Genomic DNA, 20000 nt, shown 5'->3' with positions numbered 1-20000 from the left:
TGCGCAAAAGTCTCTCCCCACACTGGAGTCATCACTCTTCTGCTCCTCATTCCTCCTACCTTCCTCCCTCCGTCTCCCTGCCACATCACTCTTTTTTTCTACTACCCAACACCACTCTATCCTCCTCTTTTCCCCATCTCGCACTCTTCCTCCTTTTAGCGCTGCCTGTGTCTCTCCCTCCCTCCCTCCCTCCCTCCCTCTCTTTCTAATTAAAGTGGTCAGGCTTTACCTGGTAGAATCCCACTCTGACAGATTGCTCTCTCCTGACCACTCATTAGTCGCCTGTCTGGGTTTCCTTCCGTCTCCCAATCCCTCCCCTCCGTCTCTGTCTTGCTTTCCCTCTCTATCTCAAACACACACACACACACACACACACACACACACACACACACACACACACACACTCATGCGAAAGCATGCGCACACTCATCCACTGTGGGAATTGCTTGATGGAATGTTTGCCTACTGCTAGACAAGTGGAACTGCATGTCCGTGTGTTGGAGATTCTTGGATAATGCAAGAAACAGTGCAGACCAAACATTAGTGTGTGTGTGGGGGGGGTGTGGTTGGGTGAGTGTGGGGGTGTGTTTGTGTGTGGGTGTGTGTTGGTGGGTGTGGGTGTGTTTTGTGTGTGGGTGGGTGTGTGTTTGTGTGTGGGTGTGGGTGGGTGTGGGTGTGTATGTGTTTGGGTGTGCGTGTGTTTCTGTTATCCTAATGACACCTGTTATAACATGCTGTGTGAACTACTTCTTTTTTTTTTTTTTTTAAAGATTTGTTTTTGGCTTTTTTATGCCTTTAATTGATAGATAATTGAAGAGTGGGACAGGACATGAGAGGGAGAAGAGGTGGGGAGTGGACTGGAGAAATGACATCGGGCCGGATTCAAACCCGTGTCCTCCATGGGCGTCAAGCCCGCATGTGGTCGAGGCTACTGTGTGAGCTACAGTGCCCCCTACTTCTTAAAGTCAGAGCAAAGTTCGATAGACTGCACACTCCTTTAAAAAGTCAGTCACGGTAAAAAAAAAAAATGCATCGTCATTAACTTGTGATCCAGACACATAAATGAAGGTGCACGCACACAAAAAAAAAAACACACACACACACACACACACACACACACACACACACACTCACACTCACACGCACGCTCATAGATGACTGCTCCAGTGCACTTTGGCTTCTCTCTATGTCTGAGGGAGATCGCTTAAGCAGCCAGTTTGATGCATAAATGAACAGGCATTACTACTTAATGTGACACCCAGCTCTGGCCTGTGAATTAAGTGCCTCGTGCCGATAGCCTCCGCACCTATTTACCACTTCCCTGCCACCTACTTCCCCTTTCTTCTCACCCTCCTCCTCTTCCTCTTCATCTTCCTCCTCCTCCTCCTCCTCTCCCCGTCGCTGTTTAATATGTGATGCCGGTCAACAAGGACCCCATGCTGGGCAAGTCTGTCTGCTCTCAGCTTTCGTTTCCTGTCTCCTCCTTTCCTCTATTCCTCCCTCCTTCGCTCATTCTTTTTCTGGGTCAGTTTAGCATGCCTGTGTGCAGGCAGGGAAAACATATCCTCCTCATCGATACTTTGTTTCATCTTCGCTGCCTTTGATGGTTTCATCTCTGCCTTTCTTCAAATGGAGCTGCTGAAATGGACTGTGCTGTTGTTGGGAGTCAATAGTGAACTTGGGTGTTAGAGTGTTTGCCACCATGACATAGTAGGTCGTGTCAGACAGTAATTGTTACTGTGATTTAAAGGGCCATTTTTCACTTCCTCTTAGACTACATTGACCAGAATGAGTTGAGCATCGCTTCTGTAACCTAAAGCCGCAAGCGAGTGTGGATGATAGAGTACGGCCTTCTGGGAAACGTAGTCTTAGATGATGAAGTGAGCCTGTGTGCCTTTTGGCTTGGCTTATGACTCAGTGGTGGGGGCGAGACTGCTCCAGAGCGTGTATCATTGCTGTAAACAACTTTACGATCGCAGGAGGTAATTAAGCGCGAGCATTAGCCTAATGGTTTCTGGCCATGACTAATTTACTGGAGCGATTTTTATTTCCTCGTCGCTTCCTCGCCCCGAGTTTTTCCAAGCCGCGAAGCCGTTAGTTTGCCTTTAGCAGGAATAAAGAATGAGACATCTCCGACACTCTTAATTCTCATCCAGTCTCACTTCCTCTGGTGGTCCCTTCTACTTTCTGAAGCGTCTGTTTCTGACTCCACAGCTCCACCACCACGTGTCTAAGAGGCGCAGGTGGTGTTGGCTTTCTCAGATCGTCCAGTAATAACAATAACAAATTAGAGACACACCAAGTGACGCTAAAGGATTTTGATCGAAAACAACCCCCACCCCCAGCCCCCCCCAACCCCACACACACACACACACACACACATTGTCACCTGTGTCCAGTATACAGTCTTTGTGCATCTCTAAAGGAGGCAGGAGCTCCTGCTATCTGAATAATATTGGTTTACATACGCAGCCTTATTTGCATGTCATTTGCATGTGCCACTTCGCTTTTCTGCGGAGACGTCTGTCTGGGGAAGATGTCTGCGATAAAAAGCCGTGGCGAAGTGTATCTCTGTGTGTGTGGTGTGTGTGTGTTTGGTGTGTGTGTGTTTGTGTGTGTGTGTGTGTGTGTGTGTGTGTGTGTGTGTGTGTGTGTGTGTGTGTGTGTGTGTGTGTGTGTGTGTGTGTGTGTGTGTGTGTGTGTGCGTGAGTGTGTGTGTGTGTGTGTGTGTGTGTGTGAGTGTGTGTGTGTGTGCGTGCTCGTGTGTTGTTGCAGGGTGACAGATGGAGAGAGGGAAAGATCTGCATCTCGCAAGCCTCTGATGAATGATTACTGGCTTTGATTAGTGGCAGCAATTTGGGGCACTCTCTAACACTCACACAACACAACCCATTCAAGTCCGGTGTAAGATTAAAGTTTGATTGCCTCCCAGTGAAAAAGCTTCACTCTGTGACCGCACTCTCAGAGTATACGGTCAATCAAATTACCACCCCAGAGCATCAGATGCCGTTCATATTTGGCACAGCGATCGCCACTTCTCTCTCTCTGCCAGTTGGAAGAGAAGCAGTGCCGTTGACAGCGTGCAGAACAAATGAGCGGGAACAATAAAAAACGGAACGGCGCCATTAAGGAAAGGCGAAAAAACCTGCCAGAGTCAATCCCATGGAGGTGATGAAAGCACAAACCTGGCCTCATTGGAAGAAGAAGAGAGGAGAAAGGAAATGGCTCACACACCCATCAGTCACAGGCTTAATTGGCTGCATTAATGATCACACGCGTGGCAAAATGTGACTCATTTGAGGAAGAGAGAGAAAGAAAAGAGTCAGGGAGAAAAAGAGAAGAGGGAAAGAATAGGGAGGAGGGGTGGGTGACCAGAGTTAATGACTGGTGTTTTACTCAAGGCAGAGAGTCTATCAGCAGGTCTTCGGAAGTACAGAGCTGAAAACTTAATGGGAATTGTGATTTTCTTTTTGTGTTGAACCTTCTGGCTTTCTTTGTCTAATTTTTTACTCCATTCCAACCTTCGGGTCGTAAGTGTCTTACAAACCCCCCCTAATCAAGATGTATTCATCCATTTATATATATTTTTTTCAATTTCCAGGCCATTACCTCCATGCTATTTGGTGATGAAAAGATCTGTTTCTGGTGTGTAAAAGCTTTCATCATCAATAACCCCCATGCCACACCCTGCCTGCTATTAAATCCACAGCTATGTCTTTATCATCCACCCCTATATGTGGGTGTGTGTGTGTGCATTACAGAGAGATAGAGAGGATATAGACATAGAGAGACAGTGTGCGAAAGCTGTAAAGAGAGAGTGTGTGTGTGTGTGTGTGAGAGAGAGAGAAACCCTAGAGAGAGAGAAAGAGAGACTGTGCCTCAGTGAAAGTGAGAGACAAAAAAAGAGAGAAAGTGTTTCTGTGTGTGTGTGTGTGTGTGTGTGTGTGTGTGTGTGTGTGTGTGTGTGTGTGTGTGTGTGTGAGGGGGAGGGGGAGGGAGGTTGGGTGTCATTACCTGGGTGTATCTGGCACGCACACATGCAGAGGCAGGGCAGGGCAGCACTAACAGCATCTTAATCTGCTGCAGGGTGAGGAGCAGTAAAGCAGGCTGACCACAGAGGCACAGGAAGATATGTGATGGTGGACAGGGGGATAGAGACACAGATGGGCAGAGAGATGGAGAGAGGGATGGGGAGAGAGAAAGGCAGAGAGATAGAGGAATAGAAACAGAGAGAGGGATAAAGACAGACAATCAGACGGGAAGAGGCAGAGGCAGGGATGGAGGGGTTGAGACAGAGAGAGGGATAGAGAGAGAGAGAGATGGAGGGGTAGAGACAGAGAGAGGGATAGAGAGAGAGAGGGATGGAGGGATGGAGACAGAGGGAGGGAAGAAGGGGTAGAGACAGAGAGAGGGATAGAGGGAGAGAGGGATGGAGGGATAGAGACAGAGAGAGGGAAGGAGGGGTAGAGACAGAGAGAGGGATGGAGGGGTAGAGACAGAGAGAGGGAAGGAGGGGTAGAGACAGAGAGAGGGATAGAGGGTTAGAGACAGAGAGGGATGGAGGGTTGCAGTGGCACCGGTGATGGGGGATGTGGTTACAAAACCCAGCAGGAGCTTGACAGTCACTCTGAGTCAGGGAGGTCAGGAAGAGAAGGAGTGAGTGGAGAACACACTGGGGGAAAGGTGTGTGTCCTTCACACACACACACACACACACACACACACACACACACACACACACACGCACGCACGCACGCACGCTGGGTCCATCAATTTCGTTTTGGGCGGTGTCTGTTATGTTCCTCTGAAAAGGTCTATCGTGCGTGCACACACACATGCACACACACACACACACACACACACACACACACACACACACACACACACACACACACACACACATCCCTCCAGAGCAGCAGCTCAATTTTTAATGTCTTTGTTTAGGCCCTGTGACACTGGCAGGCCTTTACCACACAACACATTCACACTCAAACACTCACACACACTCACACTAACACACACCCGCACACACACACACGTAGAGAAAAAGAGAGAGAGAGAGGCAGACCTCCCTTCTGCAGACCTAAGTAAAAGCCTGCGAGTGTGTTAACGTTGCGTGCTAGCTGTCTGTCTGGCAGTCTGTGGAGAAAGGAGAGGAGTGCTTTGCTCTGCTCTTCTGTGCTCAGGGCTGGTGGCAGTGCCCTCGGCCAGGGATCCTCTGAAGCTGCACAGGGATGAATCTTTCATCGCATTACAGCGCAAAGGACTAATAGGGTTTGATGGGGGAGAAATGACACAGGACTTACTGCCTCTGCTACCTTTCAAACTGGGAGCAGGAGGAAGAGGGAGAGAGAGAGAGAGAGAGGGAGGGTGGGTGTGAGAGAGAGAGAGAGAACCAGGGTGAGAGAGAGAGAGAGAAAGAGAGAGGGTGAAATGAGGAAAGAGTAGAAGATAGAGAAGAAGGAAAGACACATGGCCTAGAAGTCTTGGCTCAGTAGCATAAGGGTATACGTTGACTGAGCCACACGCACAGTGTGTGTGAGTGTGTGTGTGTGTGTGTGTGTGTCTGTGTGTCTGTGTGTCTGTGTGTCTGTGTGTGTGTCGTGTTTGTCAAACACTCATGGTGCGTTGTACAGTAATGAGTTTTGGCAACTGAGATAGCCTGCAGTAATGGAAAGCAAACAGGGCTAAGGTGTTCATTCACACAGGAGGGGTAGCTGTGTGTGTGTGTGTGTGTGTGTGTGTGTGTGTGTGTGTGTGTGTGTGTGTGTGTGTCTTGAGGTGTGGGATTGCAGGGGCCTGGAGCAGGTGTGCCTCCCTTCTAAATGGCACTCCTTTCCTCCCTCCTTTCCTTTGTTCATTCTCTTCCTCCTCCATCCTGTTCACCCGCTCTCACCCCCTCTCCATGACACGCCATAAAGCGTTTCTCATGATGTCAGCCCTATTTGCCCAGTAATCAGAGTTTCGTGTTCTCCATTGCCCCCTGCCTGCCTGTCAATCCTGTCTACCTCTCACTCCCTCTCTCTCTCCCTTTGTCTCTCTCCCTCTGTCTCTCTCTCTCTCAAGAGCTCTCTATTACCCCAAGTTCTCTATTGCCCAGTCTGGTTGTCAATCCTCTCCCTCTCTCTTTCTGTCACTTTCTCTCTTCCTCCCTCCCTCCCCATCTCTCTCTGTCTCTCTGTCTTTCTCGGTGAGTTGCGGTGTCGCTGCAGGCCTTCTCTGCTCTTTCCAGTACCGGCGTGTTGAATTGTTGTGCGCTGGCACCACGCTGCCCAGCCGCGGGCTGTTTGACACCAGAGGGGCTCCAGCTCCTCACTCCTCCACGCTGCTGCTGGTGCTCCCCTCTGGATCTCCTGTCTGGAGAGAAAAATGGGCCTTTTTATTGCCAGCTATGATGGGGAAAAAAGACGCATTGGTAGCGTTGAGGGCAGAGTTTGGCTTTGTATTTTGAGACTGCGTCGCCACGTTGTGAGTTCATTGAGAGGCTCTCCTCTGAGGCAGATGTGAGTCCTGCACGAGGAGCTCAGTGCTTCTCAGTGCTTCTCAAGGGCTCCATTCAGGCAGGGACGGAGCTCTAGAGTCCTGAGCAGACTGCAAAACAGCCTCTCTCCGGTCCCCGATGCACATCAGCTAAATGGTATACACACACTCACACACAAACACACACACACACACACACAAACAAAGATGCATCCACGGTTAATTGCATGCATACATAAGTACGCATAAAAACATTTTCATGCAATTGACGACATCGCAGTGTTATCGACCCAAAACTGTGTTTGCACAATGAAGCATCAGAGACACCGCAGATAATTGAGTCATAAATAGAGAGAGAGAGAGAGAGAGGAGGAGAGAGGGAGGAGGGTCATTGCAATAAGAGCAGCGTTGTTTAGAGATGAGAAGAGGATAATAGTTAATAGGAAAGGATGGAGAAAGTCCATGTCAAACAGTACCCCTCATGCTGTTCCGTATCTATTCTCTGTTCTGTGGAAAGTGATGTTGCCGTCGTAGATTTCTGTACTTCTGTGTTCTCGTGTGACATGTTTGCTCTGTGTTGCTTCATACTTCAATTCAGTCATGTCCTCAAAGGCATCTGCCTCTCTTGATTCATCTTGACACACATTTCACCACTGCAGTCACCCCTGAGAATCAGCATCTCGTGGCATAGTGTGTGTTTGAGTGTGTGTGTGTGTGTGTGCGTGTGCGTGTGCGTGTGCGTGTGCGTGTGCGTGTGCGTGTGCGTGTGCATGTGCTTGAGTGTGTGCAGAAGTACTTGAGTGTGTGTGTGTGTGTATGTGTGTGTCTGTGTGCACGTAAGTATGTGTGAGTGAGTGCAGGAGGGTGTGTGTGTGTGTGTGTGTGTGTGTGTGTGTGTGTGTGTGTGTTTGTGTGTGTGTGTGTGTGTGTGTGTCTGCCTACCCAAGTCCCAACCAGTCTCTTTACACCACCAGTTTCATCATGAATTAGACTGATATTAGAGCCATATTGTCCTGTTTAAAAAATGCCTGGAGAAGCTGTTTGTGCATTTGTTTCCCTAATGATAAACAAGCCTCATTGATATTCCCCTCTTGGAAGACTATTTGTGTATAACTCCATCCAGTGCTACATCAGCACAGGTGTTCCTTGGGTCTGTCTTACACAGGTTTCATTCCTTCTCTCTTTCTCTGTTTCTCATTCTCTCTCTCTCTTGTTGCAGGGATTTTGCGTACGTGGCGAGAGACAAGAACACACGAGTGCTGAAATGTCACGTGTTCCGATGTGACGCCCCCGCCGAAGCTATCGCCACCAGCCTCCATCGAATCTGCTCCAAGGTCAGCCTGCGGCGACTCTCAGTGCACTAGCGCTCCGACAAAAGGACCGAAATTAGTTTGAATTCTGACTATGCAGTTTCGACACTTGCCTAAGTGCCAACACAAGGTCAGACTACTAGACCTTCAATGTCTGGCACTCTGGTAGCATATCTACACAAGGCATTATAGAATTGTCAAAGTAGAGGGAACAGTAGCCTGAAGACGGCAAAGAAAATGAGACAATCGTGATTAGGCACAACCCAATCTATTAGACATTAACCATCGTAGCCTCCAGTCTAACAATTTCTCTCTCAGTCGCGCCCGCCCCCATCGACCCAGGCACGGCTCTCACTTTCCAGACAGTGAAGCGCCGGCTCCCCTGGGTAGGTGTGGAAGTCTGGGGTAGGAGGTGGATTGTGTGGTTGTAGTAGTGGATGGGAAAAAGACTTTGGGTATCGTCTCACCCTGCCAGTGATCTTGAAGCTCAGAGCGATATTGTGTGGGCAACACTGACTCCCTCTAAAGCTCCTCTCCTGTGTTGGCCGGAGCCGGCTCCGGATCACTCGTGAAATATTCTCCGATGGCTCCGCTATTGATTTCAGTGGGCACGCTTTGAACTGCTGTAAGCTCCTGAGTTAGTGTAAACATTGTGTTGGGTGCAGCTGGAGGATTAACCTGCCGTTTTTTGATGAAAATTCGCAGAAGAACATTCTGCAGACGAGCCCTGTTCTGAGACCTTCTGTGGCAGGGTGGTTTGCTGTGATGATCTGCTTACTGGGAATTAGCATATTCAGAATAACATGTGCTGGGATTTAAAAAACCTGGAGTCTATTTTAAGACTGTTTGTGTGTTTGTGTGTTTGTGTGTGTGTGTGTGTGTGTGTGTGTGTGTGTGTGTGTGTTTGTCTGTGTGTGTCTGTGTGTGTGTGTGTGTTTGTCTGTGTGTGTGTGTGTGTGTGTGTGTGTGTGTGTGTGTGTGTGAGTGTCTGTGTGTGTCTGTGTGTCTGTGTGTTTCTGTGAGAGTGAGTAAGCAGATAACAAAAAATGGGCTCATCCTTAAGAGGCTCCGATGGGGTTCAGAGAAGCAGCTTATGCTGTTTTGTGTTTGTGTGCGTGTGACAGAGTGTGAATATGTGTGTGTGAGTGTGTTTGTGTGTGTGTGTAAGGGAAAGTATGTGTGTGAAGGTGTTTAGCCTGAGGTTGCAAGTTTGACCAGCATCTCAACAGTGTGTATATGTCTATGTGTTTTTCGTGGGAAGTCAAAGGAACTGCCATTTAGCCTGAGGAAGGTAGTTTGACTTGTGTCTCCATAGAAACAGTGTGTGTGTGTGTGTGTGTGTGTGTGTGTGTGTGTGTGTGTGTGTGTGTGTGTGTGTGTGTGTACGTGCCATGCACCTCTGATCATGCATCCACACTGGTCACCTCGACCTGGGTGGTGTGAATGTTAACACGTGCCATCCCATAGTCCTGAGTGCTGAATCATCAGAACTGCCCACAAAAGCCTCTGATTAACGACGGCTTGGGCTGATTTATGCCTTCACAATGAATCACCCGCCAGTCCACAGGGGCAGAGGAGCATGCAGAGCTGCTGCATAGCATTGTGCTCCAACTGCCACTGATCTACTGCAGCATGTTGAAATGGATAGAGAGCGAGTGAGAGAAGAGAAGAGAAGAGAGAGAAACGAGAGAGGGGGGAGAGAGAGAGAAGACAGAGAAAAGAGAGGGGGGAGGGAGAGGTAGAGAGAGAGAGAAGAGAGGGGGAGAGGGAGAGAAAGAGAGAGAGGAGAGGGGGAGAGAGAGTGAAAGCGTGAGAGGAAAGGAGAAAGAGGGAGAGGACAGAGAGTGAGAGTGAGCTCATTTGAGTCTTGAATGAAAGGACTTAGATTTTTGTGTTTAATGGTACACCCCTGGTTTCTGATTGACTACTGTAGGCTATTCTTTACCCCAGTGACTGTATTACAGCAGGCAAGATGAATATAAATATGGGTCACAATAAGTTGGTGTTCAGAAGACCAAATACCATCCATCAAACCATAGAGGATGGGACATTTTAAAAGTGGCATTGTATTAAAATGTTCATTTACCATATGAAACCAAGTATAAAATGTTAAATGTGTAACTAATCGAAGTATTACATGTGTATCTAATAGAAGTATGCAATGGGTATCTAATGGGAATCTACTGCTCCTTACCAGATTATGGCTGAAAGGAAGAATACCAAAGCTGTAGCAGGCAGCTCCTCCAACTCCAGCACTGATGTACCCCTCCAAGGTAGGAAAACACCAGCAACCATCCTCTCTTCCCCTCGTTCTTGCCTTCTTACTCTCTCTCACACACACACACAGAGAAACACACACACACACACACACACACACACACACACACACTCTCACAAATGATCCGTTTCCTTCACACACACACTCACACACACACACACACACACACCCCTACACATTCTAATCCCAAATCCAACAGCATGATGAGACATCTCCCAGCATGGTGGCTGTCTGGCCTGTCTGTTCCATTTTTTACGAGTTACACTGTATGCCGCCTCATCCCCGCCCCCGCCCCTCCCCTCCATTTCCCATTTGCAGGACTTTATGTTATTTATGTTCAGGAATCAGACACAATTTCGTCTGGTCAGTAGCGCTCCGATAGCAGACAGAGTTGGGCCGGGCCGCAGCACGGGAGCACGTACATAAATAAGCACTCGACTGCTTGGTTATCTCACACTGCAGAAGAGTCTGTGTACAGCTCTGCATACAGACTGCTGACCTCAGCACAGTTCTCATGAGTTTATTACTCCTTCATCATGCCTGTTTATGCTAGTCCTTCATCTCTTTCCCCAGCCCCCCCCCCCAAAATATGATTTTTGTTTTTGTTTGTTTATTCGTTTGCTTTGCTGTGTTATTTTATTGATATTGTGATTGTTCTGTTCCTCCCCTCCCTCGTTATCTTCTTTGATGATTTTAAGACGCGGAGCGATTTTTGTGCTGAGTCGGGCAGACGGAGAGGAGAGAGTGCAGGGAAAAAAGAGGATATTAGCATTTAGCACGCAGGCATGACCAACCTCATTAAAAGCCAATTAAGACAGCTTTACAGTGCCAGGCCCGGTGCCCAACCACCACCCCTGCTGAGGGATCAAAGGAATTATGGGAAATAAAAAGAAAATGGCAAGGTCCATCGGCCCCGCTGAATGGGTATATGCCAGACTCTATCATTCTCTTCCTCTCTCTGCTCTCTCCTACCAGAGCCACTCATTTAATCCAGTGTTTTCATTCCTTCCTTCCCTCAGGCAGTATGTGTGTTGCTGAGCTGGCTCTGGTACACACATTCTTTAGGATTAAAAGCACTGTTTCTCTCTTTCTTTCTCCCTCTTTCCCTCGCAGTTTTTCTCTCTACTGGCCTTTATCAAACAACTGTTTTTCTTGAAGGGAATTCCACCACTCTTCAGCCTAGTTAGGCGCTACAGCGACTTCAACCTAGTAAGGCGCTTCGGTGCTTCAGCCTAGTTAGGCGCTACGGCGCTTCAACCTAGTTAGGCGCTTCGGTGCTTCAGCCTAGTTAGGCGCTACAGCGCTTCAACCTAGTTAGGCGCTTCGGTGCTTCAGCCTAGTTAGGCGCTACAGCGCTTCAACCTAGTTAGGCGCTTCGGTGCTTCAGCCTAGTTAGGCGCTACAGCGCTTCAACCTAGTTAGGTGCTTCGGTGCTTCAGCCTAGTTAGGCGCTACAGCGCTTCAGCCTAGTTAGGTGCTTCGGTGCTTCAGCCTAGTTAGGCTCTACGGCGCTTCAGCCTAGTTAGGCGCTTCGGTGCTTCAGCCTAGTTAGGAGCTACGGCGCTTCAGCCTAGTTAGACGCTAAGGTGCTTTAGCTTAGTTATGCGCTACGGTGCTTCAGCCTAGTTAGGCGCTACAGTGCTTCAGCCTAGTTAGGCGCTACGACGCTTCAACCTAGTAAGGCGTTATGGTTCTTCAGCCTAGTTAGGCGCCATGGTGCTTAAGCTTAGTTAAGACTACGGCTCTTCAGCCTAGTTAGGCGCTACGGCGCTTATCAGGAAAAGGCCACTCAGTTACAGCAGAACAGGAGAAGTCGCTAGAGCACATGGACAAATAATGCCTTTATTGTGGGTGCAAATATTTGCTCCATTGACTTCCTGTTCAGGTAGTTATCTTTGTTTTCCCCTAAAGTTTAGTGAAAGGCCTGCATTTCTGTCAATTAGCAGAACATAAATGTGAACCTGGCGGTTGCATTGGGTTCACCAGGTGACTTTCAAGAATCAAGACATTCAAGTGTGCGAACATGTGTGTGTGAAAAAGCCTGGTAATGGTTTTAGTAGATCTTTCACAAGCGAGCTGTTTTCTGATGTTTCTGTTCTCTCAGTAGAGTTCCCCATACCAAAGACAGAACTGGAACAGAAGTTCCACGTGCTCTACCTGGGCACAACAACCGTGATTCGCCCGATAGGTAGGGCACACACACTCAAATACACACACAACATGCATCATTTTTTTAAACAATTTTATGTAGGCTACATTAACCCTCATACATACATACTCTCTCTCTCTCTCTCTCTGTCTGTTGTGGCACTCCTGCGCAGGTATGGACATGATTAACGGGGCCATAGACACCCTGCTCTCCTCGACTGGGAAGGAAGACTGGACGCCCGCCATTCTCAATGTGGAGGATGCTACCGTGAACGTCATCAAAGAAAAGGTAGGAGGAGTCTTGTGTACCTTCTTTCATCTCCCCCAACACCCCCACCAACCCCAAAAAAGTAGCACTTCAAAAGAATCTGGCAAACACTTTGAACGTGGTGGGGCTGGAGAGCATATACCCTGGCTTCTGGTCAGTGCTTAACAGACAGGATGGCAGCTGCCTCTGAGGAAATGATGGCATGGACAGAAGTAGGCCATCCTTAAGCTTCAAACAACTGCATATACAATTGCTAGGATCTGATACTTATGATGCATAGGATGGCAGCTGCTCTTTTTTCAGTCGTGATTGTGTATGGTTGAAGTGCTGCAAGGTGCTCAGCTAGATTGGCAGCAAAAGGAAACTTCTTTAGTTTAGATCACCACTAGAGATGTGAAATTGGAACTGGTATCCATGGAGATGACAAAATACAGCCTAGGGTTAGCCTGCAGTTCAGCTGGTTAATATGAGTGATTGAGCTTGAATTACCTTTGCATTAAAAGAGGAAGGCAGAGGCTGGGAGTCTGATGGTGTGGTTGGTGTCCGTCCATCTGGCCCTTGACTCCACTTTTCATTTACCTTCCAGGAAGAGGAAGAGGAGGTCCTGGTGGAATGCCGCGTGCGTTTCCTGTCCTTCATGGGCGTGGGACGTGACGTGCACTCCTTCGCCTTTATCATGGATACGGGCAACCAGCACTTCCAGTGCCATGTGTTCTGGTGCGAGCCCAACGCCGCGTGTGTGTCTGAGGCCGTGCAGTCTGCCTGCGTGGTGAGTATCACCCTAGCAACCCTATACACCAACACCAACTCATCCAAGGATTTTTATTTTTCATAATTTCTTTTTTCCCCCAGAAAATGTATCTTGCATATCTCGATTCTACTCGCTTTTTTTTTATATTTTAGCCAAGAATATGCTAAAAAGCTTAAAGTGAGCCTTATCTGTGTTGGAGTGCAATGAACACATTGATATATGCACCCTCATCAGGACTTTTAGCATATCACACAGAATGTGTTAACCCGTTGTCATTACCACCTCCACCCATACCCTCCTCCTCTTCACTTCTGCTGCTTCCTCCTCTTTGCAGCTGCGCTATCAGAAGTGTCTGGTGGCCCAATCCCCCTCCTCCCAGAGGGACGGCAGCTCCTCGCCACCGCCCCCCGGCTCGGTGACCCGCCGCGTCACTACCAGCGTCAAACGTGGCGTCCAGTCCCTAATAGACACTCTCAAACAGAAGAAACCTACCCCCGAGCTCCCTCACCAATGACGGGGGGTCAGCCATCATCGCCCACCATCAGCACAGCCGCGCCAAGAGCGAATGAGGGAGGTGGGGGTGAGGGATAAGAGAACGACTCAAACACACACGTGAAACTGTTAAATGTATATAAACGTACTTACAAAGGACTGTGCAGCCCGGAGAGTGAGAGCAACTACCCAACAAAAAAGGAGAAAAGTGAAAGAAAGAAAGAAAGAAAGGAGAAAGAACATGCTGCCACACGGTGCCGTTGCTCCACAGCCTTTCACTTTTGACCTTTTCTGTTGTCGGCGAGCTGCCTGAAGCATGCCCCGTCTCAATCACGCTCAAGTCCAAACACACTTCCTCACAGCCACAAGAAAAAAATTACTAAAAATGCCCCCGCGTGGTTTCTGGAACAATGAATTGTAGACCTACCAGAACTTCTCGGCTGGCCGACCGTTCTTACCAGCGGCAAAGTCAAAGTCATTCTCCTCGTTGTCTGTCCTGTGGGCATTTCTTTTTTCAGTACTTCTGGGATTTCTCTGCGTATTCTTGAGACACAGGACAAGGGCCAGTGCTGCGGTTTGTCCTCATTTACTTGTGCCATACTGTGCGTCATTGCAGGCAGGAGAGCGCCTCCCTGTTCAAATATATGTGTGTATTAATACTATGTCTCCAACAATAAAGCACGCTGAAAGTGAAAAGCCTCAGCGTACACAAGTGAGGGCCAGGCGTTCAGCATTCAAACACCTCAAACAAGTTAGGCTTATCAGGCCACACTAACCAGGAATGAGTGACTACTGCGCTATTGAAACAAGCATAAAGCATAATGATTGTGTCACATTTGCAGCCTTTCTGTCGGGATGATGAAATCTCCAGGACTGTTCACAGCGCTGTATTTCAACCTGGAATTTGACTGATACATCTAAATATGACGGCAGAAAACAGAGGAATCATATATGTGTGTGTAAAGATAAAGGTGTGTGCATTTGTCACAATTTGCCTCCACCCCCCAAAATAGTCACCACCATCTCACACAGGCACATCTGCACACAGTCTAACCCAGATGTTTGTGGGGGAGACTAGCCCCCTCCAGCTGTAGGAGAGTAACCACATTCACTAATCCAGAGTCCCTTTCAAACCTCCCCATATATCAAGTGAAAAAATGAATGTGCTTTCTACAACCAAACTAAGCTCAACGTATTCACAAACTGACCAGCTGGGGGAAAAAAGAAAAGAAAAGAGAAAAAAAAAGACATTTCTTCTGTTATTGTCATTTTTACACCATAGTAATGTAATCCAATGTGAGAATAAAGGCATTTAAAGACAAGTATGTCTCAAAGATTTAATAATGCTTTGATTAAAATGTCAGATATGGGAGATATCGATGGCAGTATTACATTTAATTAAAATTGACTTTATAAACCACAGAAAAAAAGAAAGAAAGAAACAAAGACAAAGGGATGTAGACAAATGCTTATTTTATATTATTGACTGTTTGGCAGCTAAATATATTCTGAAAGAGTAAACATCAATCTTTTCTAAATTATACTGCATATCTGGTAATTGATTTGCTTCCAAAATTGACTGGCATGGTCTCTAAATATCCACGTTTCATCTATGCAGCTTTGTATGTGTGCATCTTTTTTTTTGCATGTGTCCTCATCAGTATGTGCATATGTGTCCATGCGTGTGCATAACGGTGTGAAATTGAATCGGAGCCACAAACAAGGGTACATATTCATGTTACCCTATGTTTGTATGCGTGTGTGTTTGCGTGCGTGTGTGCGCACACGTGTGTGTGTGTGTGCCAGAGCCATGTGCATATGCGTACATGTGTGTGTATCAAAGCCAAATGCAGAGAGATCAGTTTGCAGTTGAGGTTCAGTGAAAGAGTGTGTGTGTGTGTGTATGTGTGTGTTGGCATGTTCACACATATTCGTCTCAGAGCCAAGGGCGTGGGTGGACGCACAGAGCCTGGATGCTGCCGCTGGAGCGTGAGGCGGGGATGGATGCATTGCTGCTCTTCCACTGCAGAAAGGCGAGCGCTGGGTTGGAGCGCAGCGGTGGCGGGGTGCGGCTTTTGGGCAAAAGGAAGTGGATGGGTGGCGGGCTGCTTGGGAACACGGCCGGGGGCAACAGCAGCGCCATAGGACGCAGCACCTCTTGGCGACCTTTGATGACCGGGGCTGTGGCCGCTGCTGTGGCCGGGGCTGTGGCCGGGGCTGTAGGGGGCCAAGGGAGACGGGTGGGGTGGGTGTGGGTGTGGGTGTGGGTGTGGGTGTGGGTGTGGGTGTTGGTGGTGTTGGTGTTGCTGTTGTTGGTGTTGGTGGTGGTGTTGGTTATGGAGGAGGTTATGGAAGAGGAGGATGATGTCGCGGTGCTGCTGGTGCGGCCCAGGAGCTTGCGAGAGGGGTTGGACACCATAGATGAGCCCCTGTTGGGTGGGACACTTTTAGGCTGCCGCAGCTGGGATGAAGGTTTGGTTTTACCTGCTAGAGAGAGAGACAGGGACACACACACACACACACTAGCATTCTATTAACACTTAATCAATAGTATATTTTAAAGGCACAGTCTGCAATTCTGGCCAATTAAATCACACCCCTCCCTTCTGTGCTCGCGAAGTGAGGATGTTGATTGGCTGGAATGGTGTATGGCTCACTCCAAACCATTTTGTTTTCCATGTCCAGAGCCAGGACTGTATGAACACCGGAATGTGAAAACCATGAGGATTTGCCGAATTTTACCCAATGTGTACTGGATTAGAATCTCAGACTGCACCTTTAACAAGATTTTGTCCTGTCTTCATTCGGGCACTAATCTTATACGGAATGAGAACACGTAACCACACTAGCATTCTATTCACACTTGCTTTAAAGCAGACGTTGCATCTTATAGTTCTGTCTGACTCCAGGCAATGGATCTTCGGAATGGATCTTGGGAACGCTCAGTGTCACCGAGTCATTACATCATTAATGACCCGACTCTGCACAGATTTCACACAGGCTCCAAAAACATTAATATTCCTTCACATTCTATTCACGTGGTGCACAAGAAAAGGGCTCATCCTTCATCTACCAAGCTTTGAACGGTTGGGTCATTTACGAAACCAGTGCCTTTGAAGGTCACAACTAAAAGCAGAGTGTATTCTCTTTGCTGAAAAGAAGAAAGCGGGGAAAAACACGAGTGGCTATCGGGAGAGCAGCCATCATCACCTCACCTCCTGTGAACAGTGAGCTCTTGCTCCCATAATTCCCTATGGTGGGCGCCGAGCTGGTCGCCTTCGTCTGGCGGTTCAGGAACTCAGAGACGCGCGACTGGCTGCTCATTGATGCGTGGGGGTGGGGGTGGGGATGGGCAGAGCGGCCATGGCTGGTGGGGCCTGGGCGGTGGTGGTGGTGTCGCACACGCTTCTCCTTCTTGGGAGACGGGTTGGTCTGGATGCCATCCAGCAGGCCCTTGGCGGCAGCGCGTGCCAGCACTTCCTGGGCCGTCTCGGTCACCTCCGGCTCAGGCTGCAAAGAGGGAAGCAGTGGGGAGGAAGTCAAAGTAGGAGTGAGGGAAAAGGAGAGATCAGTTTGCAGTTGAGGTTGAGTGAAAGAGAGAGAGAGAGAGTGTGTGTGTGTGTGTGTGTGGCTGTGTGTGTGAGAGAGACGCAAGGGCAGGGAAATTTAACACAGGTTTCAAGTTTCCAAGGGTCCTTGGGTGTTCCTTTCTTCTCGATTAATTAACTTGCTAATTGCCTTGACTTGATTTCTCAGCAGAGGTCTGGTAACAGACGGGAGGGAAAAAAAAGAAACAAAATGCGGCAGAGCTTTGTGTCCATATGGAAGGTATTTTTGAGGGTGTGTGTGTGTGTGTGTTTGCGTGTGACTTAGAGAGAGAGAGTTAGTGTGAGTGTGTGTGTGTGTGTGTGTGTGTGTGTTAGTGTGTGTGTGTGTTAGTGTGTGTATGTGTGTGTGAGATTGTGTGTCTTTAAGAGGTGCTTTGAGACTGTAAAGGCTCTCTCCTGTGGACTCACGGCAGTCAGCCCTGCTGGGTCACCTGCTGCCTCAGCACCAGCCCACACACTCAAACTGAATAATTCACACACTGTGTGTGTGTGTGTGTGTGTGTGTGTGTGTGTGTGTGTGTGTGTGTGTGTGTGTGTGTGTGTGCACAAGTTATTGTGAGTTTAAGAAGGGGGTTTAAGGGTTACTGTTTGAGTGTTTGCGTGCGTGTGTGTGTGTGTGTGTGTGTGTGTGTGTTTGCGTGCGTGCGTGCGTGTGTGTCACATTGGCGGTCTTGAGGGGTTTGCCCTACTGATGCTAACGTGCACAGACAGGGGGCACTGAATTATTCAACACTTCCTGCTCTGCCCCCTTCTTGCCTTCTTGCCTCCTTTCTCCGACTCCCACTCTTTCTCTTTCTCTCTCTTTCTCTCTCTTTCCTTCTCTCTCTTTCTCTCTCCCTCCCTCTCTCTCTCTCTCTTTCTCCACCTCTCTCTCGATGGCCATAAAAAGCACAGTGCAGGTCTCTGGTTATCACCAGGACCCGAAAGCCCTGCAGCACAGATTTCACCGCAGAATGTCACAGAGTCATGGTGCCAGGGCTAATCTCACCAACTCTGTGCTCCTAATCTAACAGACTCAAGTATTCATGGGCACAGCAAAACTCCGAGCAAAATCCTAAGCAAAAAGTCCATCAACATCCCAACGTGTGCAAGGTGCAAGACATTGCTAAGTGCTTTACGTAGGTAAGTATCTGAGGGCTACACTTTCAAACCACAACATACACTCTCTGTACTCTCTGTACTCACTGTAAACATGTTTCAGTCTGCATCGCATTCATGCATTACACAACACTTCTTGTGCAATACAGTAAAGTTTATGGGGCCCCACAACTGTCATATAGAGGCGTCATAAAACTCCTTACTGGACCCATATGTAGCTGGCGGGGAATGGGGTAGTATTTCCCGACACACACCTAATTGCGTTTTTACGGCAGATTCTTAAGAGTGCAACAATAATCTTTATTAGTGTGCTTTATTGGAGGGGGATATGAAGGGGGAGTGTGTGTGCGGGGGTGGGGAAGGTGGGAGGGGAGAGGCGTCACGTCCCCGTGGTGGAGGCGCTGTTATTCGGGCTTGATTATCCTCTCATGTCTGTCAACAGACGAGTAAAGCTGATGGATGGCTCTAATATAGCGGGTTCCGCCCGCGGCTGTGATGGCAGCCATCGCTTCTAGAACCCTCCCTTCCCACACACACATTCACACACATCCATACATAGACACACACAAGACACACGTATGTATGCCCAAAGTCTGTTGTATGAGCAGCAAGAAGCATGGCTTCTACAGTGGGAGAAAGGGACGAGAGACACAGGGACACGGAGTCGCCGCTCATTCCATTCATTCTAAGCAAGTGGCTCCCTAACGGGTCTTGAGGGGGCAAAGCTGTCCCTGACGTTGATAACACTTGCTGGTGCAATAGTATGTTTCCGTGAGATATTAGCCTACAGGGGTGTGTGAGATGGCTTGTGTAATGGTTGTTTCGTAATTTAACTGTAAATATAACTATGATGCATGTTGTGATCACGGTTTAGGTGCATTGGAGAGACTGGAGTGTATGCATGTGAGATGGTGATTGAGAATTAAATAAGTGTGTGTGTGTATGTGTGTGTGTGTGTGTGTGTGTGTGTGTGTTTGAGTTCAGAATCTCATCATCAGCCCATAAAGCTGAACATTTCCAAGCACTTAAGCTGTCGTGACTCAAGACATGTTTACACCTACATAAAAAAGTGAGTGAGAGAGTGTGTGCGTGTGTGTGTCTGTGTGTGTGTGTGTGATAGAGAGAGTGTGTGTGTGTGTGTGTGTTTGTGTGTGTGAGAGAGCAAGGGGGGAAAAAATCATGGCAGCAAAGTTCAAGCACCCACAGACAGATCGCAACCAGCTTTGCTCTACTTTCCAAATCATTCCACGCCAAGACATTCTTTCATCTCGCTCTGCAACTCGGGTGCTTCTTCTATACTCCACACCTTCCCAATCTCTCCTCTACAGAATCCCCCCCCACACACACATACACACACACACACACACACACACACACACACACACACACACACACACACACACACACACACACAGACCTCTCCTCCCTGTGATGTGATCCAAGTTCCCTGCCTCTTAACTGAAAGGTTGAAGACCCAGCGCTCTTCTCTTTGACCTCACACTCACTTAGATCTCCCTCCTCTCCTCTGATCCTCTCTTCAGCCTCTCTCTCTCCCTTCCATCCCCACC

At 48.3% G+C, this 20000-nt stretch overlaps 2 protein-coding genes across 2 annotated transcripts in view; one reads left to right on the top strand and one right to left on the bottom strand.

Annotated features, from left to right (window-relative positions):
* Positions 1-13748, top strand: part of apbb2a (amyloid beta (A4) precursor protein-binding, family B, member 2a) — a gene marked incomplete at both ends in the record, with an annotated part of 30995 nt that extends 17247 nt beyond the window's left edge. Inside the window, 6 exons of the mRNA XM_080841454.1 lie at positions 7699-7813; positions 9987-10062; positions 12172-12255; positions 12389-12504; positions 13070-13252; positions 13569-13748. Coding sequence (XP_080697580.1) covers positions 7699-7813; positions 9987-10062; positions 12172-12255; positions 12389-12504; positions 13070-13252; positions 13569-13748 — 754 coding nt within the window. The remainder of the gene's footprint in view (positions 1-7698; positions 7814-9986; positions 10063-12171; positions 12256-12388; positions 12505-13069; positions 13253-13568) is intronic.
* Positions 13749-15662: 1914 nt separating this feature from the next.
* The window catches only part of LOC308367025 (putative methyltransferase NSUN7), a gene marked incomplete at both ends in the record, with an annotated part of 31148 nt that continues 26810 nt past the window's right edge, over positions 15663-20000 (bottom strand). The window contains 2 exons of the mRNA XM_080840847.1: positions 15663-15943; positions 16942-17236. Of these exons, the coding sequence (XP_080696973.1) occupies positions 15663-15943; positions 16942-17236 (576 nt within the window). The remainder of the gene's footprint in view (positions 15944-16941; positions 17237-20000) is intronic.

The sequence above is a fragment of the Sprattus sprattus genome (assembly GCF_963457725.1).
Source record: "Sprattus sprattus genome assembly, chromosome: 6".
Taxonomy (NCBI): domain Eukaryota; kingdom Metazoa; phylum Chordata; class Actinopteri; order Clupeiformes; family Clupeidae; genus Sprattus; species Sprattus sprattus.
The sequence above is the reverse complement of the archived record's forward strand: the minus strand, read 5'-3'. Positions and strand labels throughout refer to the sequence as shown.